General features: G+C 38.8%; 1 protein-coding gene across 5 annotated transcripts in view; it reads right to left on the bottom strand.

Annotated features, from left to right (window-relative positions):
• Window positions 1-18,777, bottom strand: part of DSCAM (DS cell adhesion molecule) — a 491,025-nt gene that overhangs the window by 125,770 nt on the left and 346,478 nt on the right. For 3 of the 5 annotated variants that reach the window (XM_068155247.1, XM_068155248.1, XM_068155249.1), the window contains exon 12: window positions 152-348. In XM_068155247.1, the coding sequence (XP_068011348.1) occupies window positions 152-348 (197 nt within the window). Of the gene's footprint in view, window positions 1-151; window positions 349-18,777 lie in introns of those variants that run through there. The other 2 variants (XM_068155250.1, XM_068155251.1) reach the window with 2 other exon arrangements.

Below are 18,777 nucleotides of genomic sequence, written 5' to 3'. Positions count from 1 at the left end.
TTGCTGCCAGGTCTCCAGATATACACATGGGTGGAGCAGGTGGTGGGGCTCTGAACTTGTAAGGCAGAGGTAGATGTGCTTCTCTAGCAACACCAAAGCAAGCAATGCTCTCAGACATGCAGATGAGTTGTGGGTCACTTTGTTTCCTTACCTGCAGGGTAGAGATTACTTCATCTCCAACTTCCTTGGTGGAAACAAGGTAACGGGACATTTCAGGGTTAATGATTCTGTCTTCTTTTTCCCAGCGGACTATGATGGGTTTCTCTCCATGTGCCGTGCAGCTCATTTCCTTCTTTTGGCCTTGCGTTGCCAAGGTGGTGTTTGGATAGGAAGTTATCATAGCTGGAACTGGAAACAGACAAAACAAAACAAAAGCCATTCTTCAGTGAGCTGACTGATCTGATGATACAGTGCTGCGCCTTGTTGACATTGTTGATATCTGTTGATATTTGACCAGATGGCCAAAACTGTAAGAAATTATTTAACTTTTATTCCTGTGTAAAAGAATTTTCTCAGGGTTGAAGACGAGCCTCAAAGCAAGCATAGCATAGAGGGGCTGAGAATGGACAGTGGGGCTATAGAAACAAGAAGATGTTGAATTCAAAGGGAGCCTGGCTGTGCTTGTTCTACTGCTCACAAGACAACTTGTAATTAAAAGATTCACAGTGCATCAAGATATCATAAGTACTAAGCATTTGGACATGGAGCCAATACAGAAATGATAAAACCTTCATATTCCTTCTGATGAGTTAATGTTTTATTTGCTGACAAATATGGCATTCACCATTTTGTATGGCAGTAGCAACCTACCAAAATCAGGGCTGTGTTAAGCCAGGAACTTACAAAATTAAAAGAAAGGGTCTGCACCAAAGAGATTACACTCCATGATTGTGCTGAGTGCAGAGTTAAACTGTGCTGAACCAAAAGTATAATTAAACTGACAATAAATCTAGCTAGATTTGAATTTTCATTGTATTTAGAGGGTATTTGCAGAACAGTTTGGACATAATTGTCAACTTCATTAATCATTCTGGGCTTCAAAAAATTTTCATGTTGAAAAAATTACTCTCTTGCTAGCAAGAATAGGATAGAACCCAAGTCATTTCATGTTTTGGATAAAAACAAATCCTGGCAATAATAATAAAAATATTCAGTGCTTTACTGCAAACTGTTCAAAACATGGGATCTTTGCAACAGGGTGGTCTCTTCAGTGACCTGTGACCTCCCATATAGTTTGTCCACAAAGGAATAGCATCTGGGCGTTTGTGAGTAGGAAGAATCAAAGCCCATAAGTCTGTCTTTGACTTCTGACCCTCCTCCTGCTTGGGAGAAGCTGGAAAGCCCTTGACAGCACCCAGAACTCCTCTCTTTTGAAAGAATCTGTCCAGTCCTTTCAAAGCATATGAGGTGGCAACTAAGGACTCCCTTCTCTAAGCTCTTGTACTACAGGGCCGCCTCCTGCAATAGCCCCACTTTCCTTGTTTGCAGTATGAATGCTTGCTTCTTCTTATGAGAGCCAGTCATTCCATCTGGATTTTTCTGGTTCTCTATTTTAAGAAGATGACACTGATTTGAAGTCTTCCCAGAGTTTCCTCCTGCATAGGTTGCTACCAAACATGAATAAAAAATCCATATTTATGTGAATTATTGTAATTGCTATTCTGAAATATTAATGCTTAGTGGCATGACCTTTTCACACACCAGAGCTGCTGATGCTTGGATATGACAATATGTCAGGACGTAGCCCTTCCTGTTCCAAGGCTTCCTGACTCAAACCAACTTTGAAAATTAGCAGGTCTGTGGAGCTGTAGGTTAGTTATGAATGGGATCTAATTACAGAAAGAATTCTTAGAAAAGTCTTGTGTGAGACATGAGGCTTTTTAGGCACTGATGTACATTAATGATGAAGTATGTCTTGTTTAACTGTTTGGATGCTAGGTACCAATCAACTTTGTTGAAAAGGGGCATTCAAAGAAAAGAAACAATGGATAATCAGAATAGAAAAATAAGACAAGTCTGATTCTATCTTTCAGAGAATCAAAATAACATCAGTTTTATCTGGCATCTGTGCAAGTATTAATACTCACAGAGTTTACTTTCATTAAGTCATTCTTTGTGGCCATCTGCTTGCTGCTTCCCAACACAGAAGCTAACACAACTAGTCTTATGCAGCTGCAGTTGAATCAAGAGAAGTGTAGCCAGCAGGTTGAGGGAGGTGATTCTTCCCCCTCTACACCACTCTCATGAGAACCCACAGGGAGTACTGCCTCCAGTTCTGGAACCCCTATTATAGGAAGGATATGGACAAGCTCAAATGTGTGCAGAGAAGGGCCATGAGGATGATCAGAGGGCTGGAGTACCTCTCCTATGAGGACAGGCTGAGAGAGTTGGGGTCATTCAATTTGGAGAAGAGCAGGCTGTGAGGAGACCTAATGGTGGCCTTCTGATATCAGAAGGGGGCCTACAAGAAAGCTGCTGAGGGTCTTTTAAGGGTGTCAGGTAGTGACAGGACTAGGGAGAAGGGATCCAAGCTAGATGAGGGGAGATTTAGATTAGACATTAGGAGGAAGTTCTTCGCCATAAAGGTGGTGAGAACAGGTTGGCTGGAAACAGGTTGGCTAGGAAACTGGTGGAATCCTCATCCCTGGATGTTTTTAAAGCCAGACTGGATATGGCTCTGAACAACCTGATCTAGTGTGAGGTGTCCTTGCCTGTGACAGGGGGATTGGAACTAGATGATCCTTGAGGTCCCTTCCAACCCTGACAATTCTGTGATTCTGTGCACATGAACCTATTGCACTCATCTGCAACACTTGAAATAGTCAAATTATCCTTTTATGCATTTTGTTTATCACTAAGGAACCCAATTCAAACAGGTGGCAGGCTATGAAGGAGTCCATGTTACCATCATTAGCTCATGCCATCACCTACCTTCCTTCCATATTCTCTCACACCTCCCACTTGACCCTTTTTCCTTTATTCACTGCAACTCTTGACATCATTCTCTTTTCCCCTTCATGTGACATATTCCAGTCCCCTTCACCTTTCCTTCTCCTCATCCTGCTGCAACCTCCTCAGATTCTCACATATTCCCTCACTCCCGCAGCAATGTTTCCCTCCTTCAACCTCTTTTTACTTCCCTAATTAGACCATACCAGCCTCCCAAGTTACAGCTGTATTCCTCCTTCCCATCATTATATGCTACTTTCTCTGCTGATGAAGAGAGGATGTTCACAGCCCACCCATGAACTGAGGGTTGCTGTGTGCCTTCCCACAAGTTACCTCTGCTCCTAGAATGCCCACAGTCCCAGGTGGGCAACAAACGCTCATGGGCTTTTGGAGCAGGTGAGCTTTCTGGCATAGATACTGGCATATCTACTCTCCTTCTGCTTCAAGGGTAAGAAGATAGAGTGGGCAGCCACAGAAAATAGGGCATCTGGATTTGAATTTAAATACCACAGATCTCAAGGAGCATGCCTCAAGAGGCTTCTTTCCTTCCTCACTTTCAGGTCTCCAAAATGGTTGTCTACCAAGAGTTCCCTGATGGGTGACAGTGCCGAACCAAACACCTTGACTATCTTGTTTGGTTTTTAAAATGCAGAGGCTAGTTCATGAAGCTCGAGTTTTTTGTGACAAAATTTCTTAATATGAGCAGCATAAAAAGCATGTGAAGAAAGATGACTTTATTCCTCAGATACAGATTTATCCTTGCTTATCCTTCCCTTCCTCTCACATAATCTTCCACACAGATTCCTTATTGCCATAGCAATGCCTCACAGATAAATATTTCCCCTTTCCCCAAAGCTGATTTTTTGCTCTTCAAATTTTATCTCCAATGATCCTAAACCATAAGCTCTTCTTTTTATCTTCCTCTGTGTCAAAAGATTTCTGGTAACAAAGCCACATGTCCCAAGGATATTTTAGGCAATGCATATCTTCATCCTCCAATTATCTTTAATCAAATTACTCATGCAAATAACTGAGCTAAATATGCTAGCTCTTTACTGACAAAATAATCTAGAAAACTGTAAATAAGCAAACTAAACCTGCACTATATATGCATAAAATATTCTCTCAGGATGTCTTAAAAAGAAGTGAAGGCATTTAGAAATACATCAGGATGATTCAGATGCCATATTAAGCAAGTCTATCCTTTATATCTCTTCATATATATATATTAGAAGCATATACATGTAATTATATATATTTATATAGAAGAATTTTAGAAGGAAAGGGCAAACTGCTGTTCATACTCAAGAGATACATAGCACCATGTTCCAAGATTTTTCAGGTTTCCAAATTAGTCCAATTCTCTCTCCTCTAGCTTTCTCTACGTGTTTCTCTGGAGCATGCTACATGGTGCTGGGCATTATTAAAGTCCTCTTGGTCAAAACTTGTCAAAATTTGACAAAATCATGGGTTTGTCTATATCTATGTCTCTCTATATACATATAGCTATGTATAATATCTCTCTGTATCTGTCTTCTGCATAGATAGAATAGAATAGAATAGAATAGAATAGAATAGAATAGAATAGAATAGAATAGAATAGAATAGAATAGAATAGAATAGAATAGACCAGACCAGGTTGGAAGAGACCTTCAAGATCATTGCATCCAACCTATCATCCAACACCACCTAATCAACTAAACCATGGCACCAAGCACCCCATCAAGTCTCCTCCAGTGATGGTGACTCCACCACCTCCTTGGGTAGCCCATTCCAATGGGCAATCACTCTCTCTGTGTAAAACTTCCTCCTAACCTCCAGCCTAAACCTCCCCTGGTGCAGCCTGAGACTGTGTCCTTTTTTTCTGGTACTGGCTGCCAGGGAGAAGAGACCAACCTCTGCCTGTCTACAACCCCCATCCAGGTAGTTATAGAGAGCAATAAGGTCACCCCTGAGTCTCTTCCTCTCCAGGCTGAGCAACCCCAGCTCCCTCAGCTTCTCCTCATAGGGCTTGTGTTGCAAACCCCTCACCAACTTTGTTGCCCTTCTCTGGACACACTCCAGTAAGTTAACCTCCTTCCTAAGCTGAGGAGCCCAGAACTGGACATAGTACTCGAGGTGTGGCCTAACCAGTGCAGTGTACAGGGGCAGAATGACCTCCTTGATCCTGCTGGCCATACTGTTCCTGATGCAGGCCAGGATGCCATTGGCCCTCTTGGCTGCCTGGGCACACTGCAGGCTCATGTTCAGCCTACCATCGACCAGTACCCCTAGGTCCCTCTCTGCCTGGCTGCTTTCCAGCCACTCTGACCCCAGCCTGTAGCACTACATGGGGTTGTTGAGGCCAATGTGCAGAACCCGTCACTTGGATGCGTTAAATCTCATGTCATAGATACTGATGCTTTCCATTTTACAGATATGCACATTGCTGCCAGCAGCATTAATCTAGGAGATTTCTCTGAAGTCAGGCTTCAATTTGAAGAGCTGATTTGATTATTCCTTTTTCCAGGAAAAGGAATCCATTTCCAGGAAAAACTATTAACTGTTTTCTTCTTTCTTTGTGGCATCCCAGTAAAGAGAAATCTCATTGCTTTATACTATTAACAAATTCCTTGTTAATAATCAAAGTGTAAAATCCAGTAGTCAAGGTTACTATTAAGAATCATGGAACTGGCACAGACGAAAGAAGAACCTTTTGTCCCACGCCTGAAAACTGAACCTGGACCTTCCCTGAGATTCAGTAAAAATTATTTAATCTGACTTTCTTTGCTGTGCTACTGCTGAGTGTTTCATCAGGAATTGAATATAAATTAAAATTAAAACATTTAATTACCTTGACAAAGATTAAATTCATTATCCAGAATAAGAAGGCTATAGCAAGTTAGGGAGAAGCCTGAGCACAGTAACAGAATCTTCTGAATTCTAACCTTCAAGCAGTACTAGAAATTAAAGAAAAATGATGTAGAGCGTATGTGTGTAGAATAACTAATTTTTCCCCTCTCTTTTAGCTCACAGATGGAAATAGCCACATGGGAAGAAAGCAAATTAAAAGGCTCCTTATCTTTTCATTTATAATTAAACTCTAAATATGTAGCATCCATAAATTATTCTAAGACTGACTGAAGTTCTCAATATGTTTAAGAACTATCACTATCTGTAGTCTCCAAATGGTATTTTTTCTAGCAACATGGCTGTGCTGAGGAGAGGAATACAACACAGCCAACACCACAAGAGATGGAAAGATGCAATGTAACAGTGTACAAAGTGTCTTGAATTGCCTTGGAAGTTAAATTGTTGATCATAGCCAAATAACAATGCAGATTCAAATTGCTCTTGAGGAAAAGGATGAAAAAGATGCAGATCTAGTGATGATGATCTGGAGATACCTGAACACAGGGAGAATTTAGGAGTGTGCTTTATGAAAGACATGTCCTGGACTCTGCCAAATATGTGCCTCCTGGCATTTCAACATCTCCTCATGTCTTTGCTTCACTTGGTCTGAAGATTTCTGCCCTGGCAGAGAGTCTTTCTCCATAACTTGGCTCCCTCCCTGGAGCATGACTAAACTAGAGCTCTATGACCTTTTGATGCAGCTTAAACGATCTTGGGTTAAAATAACATCATGAATGAGGAAAGTTGTTGTGATGAAAGAAAACTTCATTAAAGCTGAAATGAATTAATTGAAAAAAATGAGTTAACATTCCAATTTAAGTCAAATTCCTGGTCAGCCACAGTGAGAATCCTTTTCTGTCCATGCCAAATGAGATTCTTTTCTACTTCAAATGTAAATTCCCACTTCCTCAATCTACTTTTAATCAGACAGTGAAAGTCCATGCAAAAGTATTACTTGCATTTAAGGCAGAAGTGATCTCATGCTATAATCAGCTGATGTCTGTTTGTTAATTTATTTGCAGAGGTAGTAGAATTCCAGAAGCCAGTAAATGACTTGCTAAAATTCTATCAATTTCAGTTTTCCCCTTCAGATAGGTGACAGTTTTGCTTACTTAAGTAGCATTGCTCCAGAATTCAGTGCTGCGAACCTATCCGAGAATTTTAAATCGATAGGACTTCTCAGTTACTGAATTTAAGCACACAGTTCCTTGGTAAAACTGTGACTTCTTTATTAGAATAAACCTTTATTAGAATAAACCAAACCAGGTTGGAAGAGACCTTCAAGATCATCGTGTCCAACCCTTCAACCAATCCAACCCACCCAAACAGCTAACCCATAGCACCAAGCACCCCATCAAGTCTCCTCCTGAACACCTTCAATGACGGCTACTCCACCACCTCCCTGGGCAGCCCATTCCATAGCGCAATCACTCTTTCTGTATAGAACTTCTTCCTGACATCCAACCTGAACCTCCCCTGGTGCAGCCTGAGACTGTGTCCTCTTGTTCTGGTAGTGGCTGCCTGGGAGAAGAGACCATCATCAGCCTGTCTACAACCTCCCTTCAGGTAGTTGTAGAGAGTAATAAGGTCACCCCTGAGTCTCCTCTTATCCAGGCTAAGCAACCCCAGCTCCCTCAGTCTTTCCTCATGGGGCTTGTGTTCCAAACCCCTCACCAACTTTGTTGCTCTTCTCTGGAATCGTTCCAGCAAGTCAACGTCCTTCCTAAACTGAGGGGCCCAGAACTGGACACAGGACTCGAGGTGTGGCCTAACCAGTGCAGTATACAGGGGCAGAATGACCTCCCTGCTCCTGCTGGCCACACTGTTCCTGATGCAGGCCAGGATGCCATTGGCCCTCTTGGATGCCAGGTGAAAGGAATGCTCTTTGTCCTCACCCTTAAGAGATGTCAAATAGAAAACAAACCATGTCTCAAAGAGTGAAAGAAATTAGTTATGTGAATCAAGTTATTTTCACAAAAATAACAGATGTCTAATTACTGAGTATCACTTTCTAGCATCATTTGGTAGTTTTGTAAAAATACTTCATATTTGTGACCGACTCATGTTCATCTGCTATGAGCCTCCCGAGACACACTTTTAGGATAAATATTTGAAAAATCAATTTAGAACATCTAAATATTTAATCAAAATTAATTTTACTTCAATATTTTGCTGTGTTTCTTGCAATTAGAAAAAAAAAAATTGTCACGCAAGCAATGCAGCTTTCACATAAAAACATAAAGCCATGCAAGAGTATTTTCAAATTCAAAAAGCAAATATTTTGAAATTAATTGATGATGAGGTTTCAGACTAGAAAAAGCCATTTCAAACATGTGAACCTGAGAAATGTGAGAAGTAAACATTTTGGTTAATTAATGTGACAGACTAAATTATTCACCCAACTTTAGTTTCAAGAATCTAGAGAGTATAGAAATGAATAGAAATGAATAGCATAGAATAGAATAGAATAGAATAGAATAGAATAGAATAGAATAGAGTAGAGTAGAGTAGAGTAGAACAGAATAAACCAGGTTGGAAGAGACCTTCAAGATAATTGTGTCCAACCTATCATCCAACACCACCTAATCAACTAAACCATGCAACCAAGCACGCTATGAAGTCTCCTCCTGAACACCTCCAGTGATGGTGACTCCACCACCTCCTCAGGCAGCCCATTCCAATGGGCAATCACTCTCTCTGTGTAAAACTTCCTCATAACATTAAGCCTAAACCTCCTCTGGTGCAGCCTGAGTCCATGCCCTCTTGTTCTGGTACTGGTTGCCTGGGAGAAGAGACCCACCTCTGCCTGTCTACAACCTCTCTTCATGTAGTTGTAGAGAGCAATAAGGTCACCCCTGAATCTCCTCTTCTCCAGGCTAAGCAACCCCAGCTCCCTCAGCCTCTCCTCATAGGGCTTGTGTTCCAAACCCCTCAACAACTTTGTTGCCCTTCTCTGGTATTGATAAATACATTTCTGAAAATGTTTTAATAATCAATCAGTCTATCCTCTACCCCAGGCAAGTAGCTTTTTGTACACCTTCATTAATAACTGTTAGATGAAAGTATTTCTGGACAATAGGCAAGAACTTCATTAATGATTCTAATAACCAAAACAATTTTCTGACAGTACAGTATGAAAAACAGTACTGTTATGGGAAAAAGACGACTGCACACATCAGAAACTGCACCTTTATGTTTCTATTTAGTGAAAGCTAATGCCCAGGAGAATTATGAAATATAAATAATAGTCAGAAGTTAAACACAGATGTCACCGGCCCATGTCCCAGCTACCTATGTTTGCATTACGAATCCCATATCGAAACAAGAGACTCAGTGGTATGTAAAAACTGCATTATTATAGTGGTATGTAAAAACTGCATTGTTAGGATATTAGGACATCCACACAAGCTAATATTTGGGGAAAAAAAATAAACTAGAGAAGTAAATCACCATGTGGGAATGAACAAGGACTCTGTACACCCTGAAATACCATTTCAGCTAGCTTTCCACTGATGGAAATTAAGTTATTTTGATTATAAGTATGATTCAAATGTGTTTCCATGCTAGAACAAGCCTTGTTTGATGCTAAGCTTTAATAAGAATGACAATGGTGTCTTAAGTACTTGGTGGCTTTACCAGTGCCTGATGATCTGATTCAATATGTCAGGGTAAAGGCTGTGAACATTTAGGGTTCATATCTTATTCACTCAGAAGTGGTTTCAGGTCGTATTATAGGAAAAGAAGTTGATTTATTTTGCATGACAACTATGAATTTTAACCAAAAGACACATTAATAAAATAAAAAAGGTCTTTTCTTTCAAATCACAAAGGCAATTATTCCCTCTTCCTGAGGTCTTTTCTGTTTGTACAGTGGGAACAGCTGTCTTCAGATGATACATGAGACCAGCAGCTGCTTATATTTCTCAGTCTTTCCTTAGACTTTGACATGGTTCTGAAATGAATGTGACTTTCTTTTGCCTTGCCACGCAACTTCAATTCCCATTTTGTCTAACTGCACTCCCTAACAAGGGAGAGAAATAAAATGAGAAATGATAAGCTGAAGGCTTTGTTCCCTCCAGTCAGTTACAGTAAAAGCCTGTGGAAATTCACGACAAACTATGGTACTCCACATGAAACACTGGAAAATCACTTTCATCAAAGCTTGGGTAATTGTCAAAGCAAAAATAAATGATCAGAGATATGTAAAATATTACAATACCATGTCTAGAGTTGTGATTTTTGATGACTTAGAGAAAGACTATCTTCCTTCATAAGAAATTAGTGGTCAGTATTAATGTTGCCATCATTATCACTGTTGAAAAGTGTAGATGCCTCGAAATTAGTATTAGAAATATGTGTCCATTAAGCATATACTTCTTGGGCCACTCTCTATTCCAAATCAACTATGGTCTTTCATCACTCTGTATAAATGTCAGGCTGTAAAAAGCAGGAATGTTAAACAGTTTAAACTAGAAATATATAATTTTAGATAACTTCTCCAATGCTTTGATCTTAAATTGAATTCAGTCTGCCATCAAGATGGCATCAAGTTTTAATGCTAAGTGAGAGGGCTGCTGCTATCATAATAGCCAAGTACAGTGCTCTAACTTTTTGTGACTGAGTACAAATCAGTAAAAACCAGAGACTGTAGAATGACATGGGAGAGTGATAATTTTCTTGTAAGTTCTCATGCTTTACTCTTTCCATTTTCACCCTTTCATTAAAAATACCCAAACACACTACAAGTTTCAAGGGAAAAAAATGGGGGGGGGGGGGAAGAGAGTCCCCAGAAAACACAAGCGGTAATCGGGATATATTTTATGACCCAGCAGTTCCCAGAAGCCTTTTAGATTTTGGAGGCTGTGAAGTGACATGTGTAAATGTCCCTCCCAGGGGAAAGGAAGCAAGCACTAATTGAGGTATTGATGGGTTTAAATGAAGCAGAAACACACTAAGAAACTCTGACTACAACAAAAATGAGTATTGGTTAGCAGTGCATGCTGGGACATTAATGGTTTTCATTTACTGTTCATTCATGCACGTAAGTATACTTTTAAGCACGATGACGTGGGTCTACAACAGTTCAGTTCAGAGCTAAAAAGCCATAAAATGCTATCTGCTGATGTATAAAAAAACGAGTTCAGTAAAACTAGTCTGACTAGCCTTTTGGAGTCAAGCCTAGCCTTCACATTTTTATTTTCTGAACAGATACAGATAGGCCAACAGCATCTGATCAGGAGCAAAACCTAAATACACGAAAATCATGGAGATACAACTTGATTTATGCAAACATTCTCTCTATAAGTATATTAACACATTCATATAAAATGATATATATTTTTGCAGATTAATACTAACAGAAAGGTGTTATTGCATTGTATATACACACAAAAAGCATTCACCTGTACATGGAGGCAGAGCATGTTCATAGAACAAATCAGTGGCATTCATCTCAACCTAACTACAGATGGCTACAAAGAAGCCACCCAAGCCTTTATCTAGTCAAATAAGGACTTCTCTTCTATAGTAGTTCTGGGGTGGAAATTAGACCTTTCAAAGGGCCATTCATCTTGCCTTTAAGATGATGAATGGCTTCTTATTGATGACAAAAGGACCTCCAGATGAGCTGCTTAGACTTTTAGAACCAACTTTGGGTTAAAGTCAGGGAAATCCAGTGCTAAAGGTCTAATCTTGAAGTCTACATTTTCTTAACTAAGGAAATTTAGGAGGTTAATAAATGACACAAGCTCAGGAAAGACAGGAAAGGAGAGTCAAGTAGAGAGGATAAGATCCTAATAAAAAGCTCTGAAGGCTGATTTTAATGGACACCAATCTGACTTCAACCAAATTTCTCATGCTGCCCCTTGCCATGGAGATTATCTGGGGATTATTTGGAAATGGCCTGACCATCTCTGGTATATTAGCTCTGCTTGTTGCTGAAAAACAGCCTTAAGTCCTAATCTATTCTATGTTTTTACTTTCCACTATGAGAACTTTTTCTGCTCAGCACTCCAGCAGCTTCTACAGGGAAAGCACACATCAGAAGCTGGACAGCAAAAGGAGAAAATTTCCAGAAGAGTGAGGAACCATCTTAAAGTCTGAGCAGTCAAAGAAAAGCTCTTAGGTAACTTGTATGATTAAGGGTTTTCTTTCAATACATGTCTTAGTGAAAGAGAGAAGTACTAGTAAAAAAAAAAAAATCAACCAACCAAACAAAAAAATCCCCCAAACACCACACACACACAAAAGGCAAAACCCCAAACCAAACCCAAAAACAACAAAAGCAAAAGGACTTAGATAAACATGGTATTTCTAAACTATAGATATTCAGGATAATACTTCTGTGAGTTACATTTACCCATAAATAAGCAACAGCTCTTACAGCAGAAAATCACAAAGGAAAATTCTCACTTACTTTGATTAAATCTAAAATTAGTATGTCCCTTGGGGATTTTTTAAGTCCCTTTTACATTTATTGTTATCATGTCTTTGAAGTGTTGTATCAAATCAAAAGGCTGGGCCTTTCTACTAAGTATTTTGAGACTATTACACTGAACGATTAATAAGCTTCCAGACAAAAGCACAGACTGACAATTTGGCTCAAGAATCCAAATGCCTAATGACAGAGGACTTAGACCCTAATTTGAATCAAAGTTACAGTTATTTTGACTGGTACTCTCATCCTGCTAGCGAACAGCTGAAAGAGTTTTAAAGCCAAATTTTGCACTACTATTCTTGACCTTGACAGTGTCCTGCTATATAGCTGGGCTCCTCCTAATAAACTGAAGTTAGGGTGTGTGTGTGCTTGTGTGATTATGTGCATGTGTGTGCGTGAGTAAGAGAGGAAAAACAAATAAATCTTTTCCATGGAATCAAATAAGAAGAATTATTTCATTACTTGGAAAAGAAGACAAAGCAACTCTTGCTGCCTTCTTCCCTTGACCTTCATTCATCCTGTGAATTTCTCTTTTCAATACACTCTTTAAAAAATGTTTCTATTTCTCTAGAGACCATTTTTACCCCTCAGCCAAGGAAAGGCATCATAAATACTAGTGTTTCAGGCAGGAGTAAATTATAGCCATCCATCTCACAAACAAAGCACATGGCACAGGGCTACAGGTCACTTTCTTCCACAGTACCTTCCCACAGTGTGAATGTTCTAAGGAGTTCAAAGGACTTGGATTATTTTTTTCCCTTTAAATTGTGTTTAAAAGGAATAGGAACACTCTGCCCCTCTGCCACATATGGAATGAACACCCAAAACTAGAGGCCAAAAATGGGAGAGGTGATAATGTAACCAACAGCAAAGAAGAAAGTAATTCGTCTAAGCATAGTTTGACATATTGTATGCAATGGATTTTGATTATGACAAATGAAGCAGCCAGCTACCAGTGAAATGTGAAAATACTGATTTGATGGTTTTTTAACCAGATTGTCAAATGTTTCTTTTTTAATCACATCAATGAAACATGCTTACGTGCTGTACTGACATACAAAGCATTTGGCTTTAGGACATCCAGGAGTTATAAGTGATGCTTTGGTGATTTGTTTTTAATTTTAAAAATAATAATAATTAATTAATTAATAATTTAAAAATAATAATAATTATTATTATTTATTACATTGCATTATAAAAGGAATAATCATTTACAGTTTTGCACAGGGTGAGTTTATACATTACATAATCTTATTAGTCTCATACAGAGGAAGATCTCATATTCAGGTATTATTGGCCTAAGTCTTGCTCTTTTTCTGATGGATTTTAGAGTTTCTTTTAAGTTTTTTGTCAGAGACCAGCCTATTTCTCTGACTCAAAGAATATGATTGCTTTGACAAAACAAATTGCTGAAAAAGATTAATTAGCTCAGTGTTCAGTTACTGGTCAGAGGATAAGAAGAGAGACTACAAGCACTTGGAGTAATCAGTATAATCAACGATCATGGCCTATCTGAGGACACAACCTTAAACCTAAATGCCTCCATCTCTCCCATCCCACTTTCTGTTTTCTTAGCAGATATTTCACTATATGCATAGGTTTGGGTAAGATCAATGGCACAAAAAAGGTATAATAACACAGACTAAAACTATTCGCTCATTATTATAAATTGCTTCAATTAATATTTGATTTTATTTGCAAAATACAATGTTTCCTATAACAAACAAAGAAATACTTGTCTGGAAGGACATGAAGATGGAAGGACAGCAAAGAAAAGCTTTAGATTAGTTTTTTTTTTGTATCTCATCTAATCACTATTTCTTTGGGACACCCTCTCACTTCTCATAACTACATTGAAAGAAAGGGTTTGTGAGTGTATGGATGTAGTGCAGTGCTGCCCAGTAGACCTGGTGGGTGGCTCAGGCCTAGAGAGGAGCGATTAGGGATTTCATGTGCCCATCTGTGAATGTAGGGTGCCTTAAATTTCCTTGACTCCAAAACAGATAACCTGAAAATGGTGAAAACTCTGGCTGAAATGGGGATATCAGGATTTCCCAGCCCTAGGCGGTGAAGCTGAGAACTCCGAGTGTGCCTGTGTTTTGACAGGCGAGATCAAGCTCTGAGCACCACAGTTCCTGCTTCAGCTTTTACTACCATCTTCTTGAGATATCTGGGAGGATTTGTAATCAGCCATGTCTGGTTTAGACCCTCAGAGCCTGGCTACTAGAAAATAATTCATCTGAGAAACCTACTGATGGGGAGCAAATGTATGGAAATTTCAGGTTTTTTTTCTAAGCATTTCTTTTGGACTGTTGCTGTGCAAATATCTAACATTTTATTTTTCTGGGAAATTACTGGGAATTATACAGAGCAATGAAATCATAATTTTCAGCAAGCTGTCATTCATAATTATAATTTCTCTATGACATGGAACTCTGCTGTTTGATTTATTCATAAACAAATCCAAAAGCCATCAGCTGCTGTGCAAGCTTCTCTTCTTTTTAATCTGTGTGTCTTATGAAACTGGATTTGGAGCCCTGAACATTTTGTAGACAGTAATGCTGCTTCATTCACCATAAATCCACACAGATTTCAAATACTGTCTCAGAGGCAAAAGACATTGCTTTCCGTTATCAGCTTCACAGGCTCTTCAGGTTTTTTGTGTGACCTGACTAATTAGACACATGGCCAATAGTTTAACCAATTAGATAAACCCTTTTCTTTTTTTTTTTATGTAGAAACTATCTATTAAGCAATAGTTAGAGCTACTGATCTTAAAAAGACTGTCATACAGGCACAAAAATGTGTTTTAAAACTGACACTTCAGTCACTCCAGAAACTTTCTCCCAATGAGACGACCTAGTTGCAGATGATGTAAAACACTGACAATAGGAGAAGAAAAAAACACAGAAACATTACAGTTCTGAACTTGTCCAAAAATCAGACAAATATGCCTACAAAAATCTGCAGAATGTGAATTTGGATATTAAAAAAACCAAAACAAACAAACTGAAAGTTTATGTAAATTCTCAGAACTGAATCTTTTTGGTTGGTTTGTTTTCCAGCCAAAGGGTACGAATAAAATCACTTAAATTTCTTAAGATAAAATCACTCTGAAGGCCATGGATTTCCTGGTGGCCACCTGGGAATACATTCCTGACTCTTGAATTCCGTGAGGAACTGGAAGTATAGTTCTGTGAAATACAAACAATGCACAAAATTAAGGTGTTACTGAATCAGAGATTTTAAAAAAATCTCTTATATGGCATAAAGTTACCTCAAATTTCTAGTCAGCTTGTAGTTAGATTCCTGTTTAAAGAAGTTCCCTATAGATACATGCTTCCGTATTTCTTGCTATAGACGCTGCAATGTTGCTGAGCAGGCAGCAATGCAGTGTTATACTCTGAATGCTACTTCTCTGCAAATAACTCCTTTTGTGGTTTTTGATTTGTTTGATTGGCTGCTTGGTTTTTGGGGTTTTTTTTGGTAGCTGCTTATAATGAAAGATTTATCATATTACCTAAGATCCTGCAAAAGAAACATTGTGAGATTTTAGCCTGAGAAGTTCTTGCACTTCTCTGTTCGCTGATGGAAAATATTGCTGGTCTCTGAAATTTTGCATAAACCCCTCGTTGTTATTAAGGAATTGTTACACACTTGTCTCATGGTATTTCACTGAGTATTCACAGGGGAAAGAGGTTAAAAAATTATGGCTTTTTAACTTTCCTTAGTAGTAAGATAAATTAAATTAATAACAATGTCAGCACGATGCCAAATTAATGAGTGAGTCAGAATGTTAGAAAGAGGTAGGTGAGGCCACTGTCAAAGTAGCTGCAACTCTTAAACTGGGACAAATCCACAAGATTCCTATATTATCTCATCTACTTATGCAAGGAAAAAGGTGGTAAAAAGTGACTGCTCTCCATCCTGATTTGTTTTCTTTTCTTTCTTTTGCCTCTAGTAAGTGGGGACATTGGACACCTCCAGGACTTCAAAAACCAGAAGTGTTTTCCCCTTCAGCTCCCAGGAAATAAAATAATAGAACCATACAACCATTTTGGCTGGGAAAGACCTTTAAGATTACTTAGTCCAACCATTATCTAAGTACAAGAAGTCTGGTGCTAATCGTGTCCTTAGCACCACATCTGTTCCAGTTTAAACACCTCCATGGATGGTGATTCAACTACCTCCCCAGGCAGCCTATTCCAGTGTTTGATAACACATTCCGTGAAGAAGTTTATTCTAACATCCAATCTAAATAGGTGGAACTTGAGGCCATTTTGTCTCCTCCTATCACTTGTTACATGGGAGAAGAGACAAACACCACCTCACTACAACCTACTTTCAGTTGTAGAGCAATAAGGTTTCCCCTCAGTCTTCTTTCCTCCAGACTAAACCACCTCAGTTCCCTCAATCACTCCTCATAAGATTTGTTCTCCAAACCCTTGACCAGCTTCATTGCCCTTCTCTGGACCCACTCCAGCATCTCAGTCTTTCTTGTAGTGAGGGCTGCTTTGTCTAAGTCTCCTGATCTTGAAACTGACTCAATGACTTTGTTCCATCTTCCATTAGCGTTGAACCCTACAGCCTGTATGGCAGAAGTCTATTTCGAAGACTAAGTATTCAGACTTTACTGGTGGGTGACTTTAAAAATATGCAAAAGTAAAACTACTTAAAGAACAATTTAAAGTTTTTAAAGAACAATAAGATTTCCTTTCTGGATTAACCTTCTATGGGTTAATTAAGAAATCTATTTTAAATTATAAATTCAAGCACATATATTTCAATAAACAAAAGCCACAGAAACTTTCAAACAAGCTCCTATTTTGTTGTGATCAAGTTTGATGATACATTCTTTAATTGCACAAATATTGTTTTCCCACAAGATGAATTCTCCTTCAGCAGAGGTGGCATGCAGTGCTCTGGGTTATGCAGCTGCTGAATGGTGATCATTCTACTATTTCTGCCTTACTTTTGATCATACAGTTGGTTAGAAAATAGTAAATGAAATGAAACAAGATAGATGACTGGTCTTTTGTCTAGGCTTGCTGAGTGTCACATAAGCCACTTTAATTTTATTCTGCTTTCTGTGGCAAAATCAGTGTTATCTAGAAGGTTACTCCCCAACTCCTTTGAGAGATGCTATGTTCCTTTCTTTATTTCTAGGAGTTCAAGCTGATTTGCAGAATTGCTGAACATCCCTGAATGCAATTGAAGTCTTTCTGAAAATAAGCCCTGATTATTTAGACAGTGAATTAGTTCTACAGATAATATGTGGCATATGGTTTCTTTCTTTTGAGGTAGTTACACAGGTAGAAGAGGAAAGATCCAAACCCATATTTCACAAAGGTTTTCCAAGGATAATTTGGAAACTTCCTAAAGTTGTGTAGTTTCTGAAATATTCCTGTATTTATGCCGTGTACTTGATTCAGTTCTACATGAGTATGATCAACCAACAGACAGAGTACCCATAACTAGCCTTATAAAAAACAGCTCATTAAGAGGTTGAACTCTAATGAACTGTGGTGGAAAAAAGAAAAGAAAAAGAAAAGAAAAAGAAAAAGGCAATCATGTCTGCAGCACGGAAGAAAGGAAAAGCTTTCTTATCCCTGTGTCAGTTAAACACATTTTTAATACTGCTGCTAACAAATAATAATACCTTGTTTGTTTGTTTTTTCCAAAAGCTTGCAAAGTTGCTGGCAGGTACAGCAACTTTTCCAGTTCCTATTGTCAGCTTTGTCAGTCTTTCGGAAAGCTCCCTAGTTTCTTACACCCCTCTCTCCAGCACGCGTGTGTCTTGCCTCAGATTTTGCCAGAATAAATCTCTGTAATTTCACAGGGCTTTTTCCCCCCTAGGTCTACCCTCCTGTCTCAACAAGCTCCTGTTGTGTTTTTTAATTAGATGGTGTCTTTTACAAAGAATGGGACTTTGAGGCAAAGAGGTGAAAAAAGGGTCACTGGTAATTTATTGCATGTCTCAGGGCTGAGCTTGCTGGTAACTGCAAGACTGTAAAGCTGAATAATTAGTTTGATAGGGAACACTGGAAGATTCGGTACTCCAGTTCAGGTGAAAGCAGAAAGGAATCTGAATCATTATATTAATCTTATTGAAATGTCTCAGGAAGTGTAAAAACAGGTCATCTGTTAAGAATTCCCATGTCATTATTACTAGTAAGGGAAGACATAATTCAAGAGCAGCCTCTGAGATGACTTTCTCTTTCAGGATCACTTACAACCACAGAACACAAACATGTAAACGAAGATGTTGCTTTAGAGACTTTCAATTGTCTAAAACATTTGCCTATCAGCTATCTTGGTCTTGCTTCAGGAAGGCTGGTTGGCTTGTGTGTATTTTTCATACAAAGCAGCATCAGTACCAGGAGAACACACTTTTTGACATTCATTGGGTAGGGAAAGATGATGGAGGAAAAATGTCTGGGTAGCACCTTTCCTCTGTATTGTTACTAATGGATAATTATAGTATGACTAAAGCTGTGTTG

Source organism: Melanerpes formicivorus, unplaced genomic scaffold (genome assembly GCF_026170545.1).
Source record: "Melanerpes formicivorus ecotype bairdi unplaced genomic scaffold, bMelFor1.0.p_v2 SCAF_30, whole genome shotgun sequence".
Classification (NCBI taxonomy): domain Eukaryota; kingdom Metazoa; phylum Chordata; class Aves; order Piciformes; family Picidae; genus Melanerpes; species Melanerpes formicivorus.
This window is presented reverse-complemented; position numbering and strand designations above follow the sequence as displayed.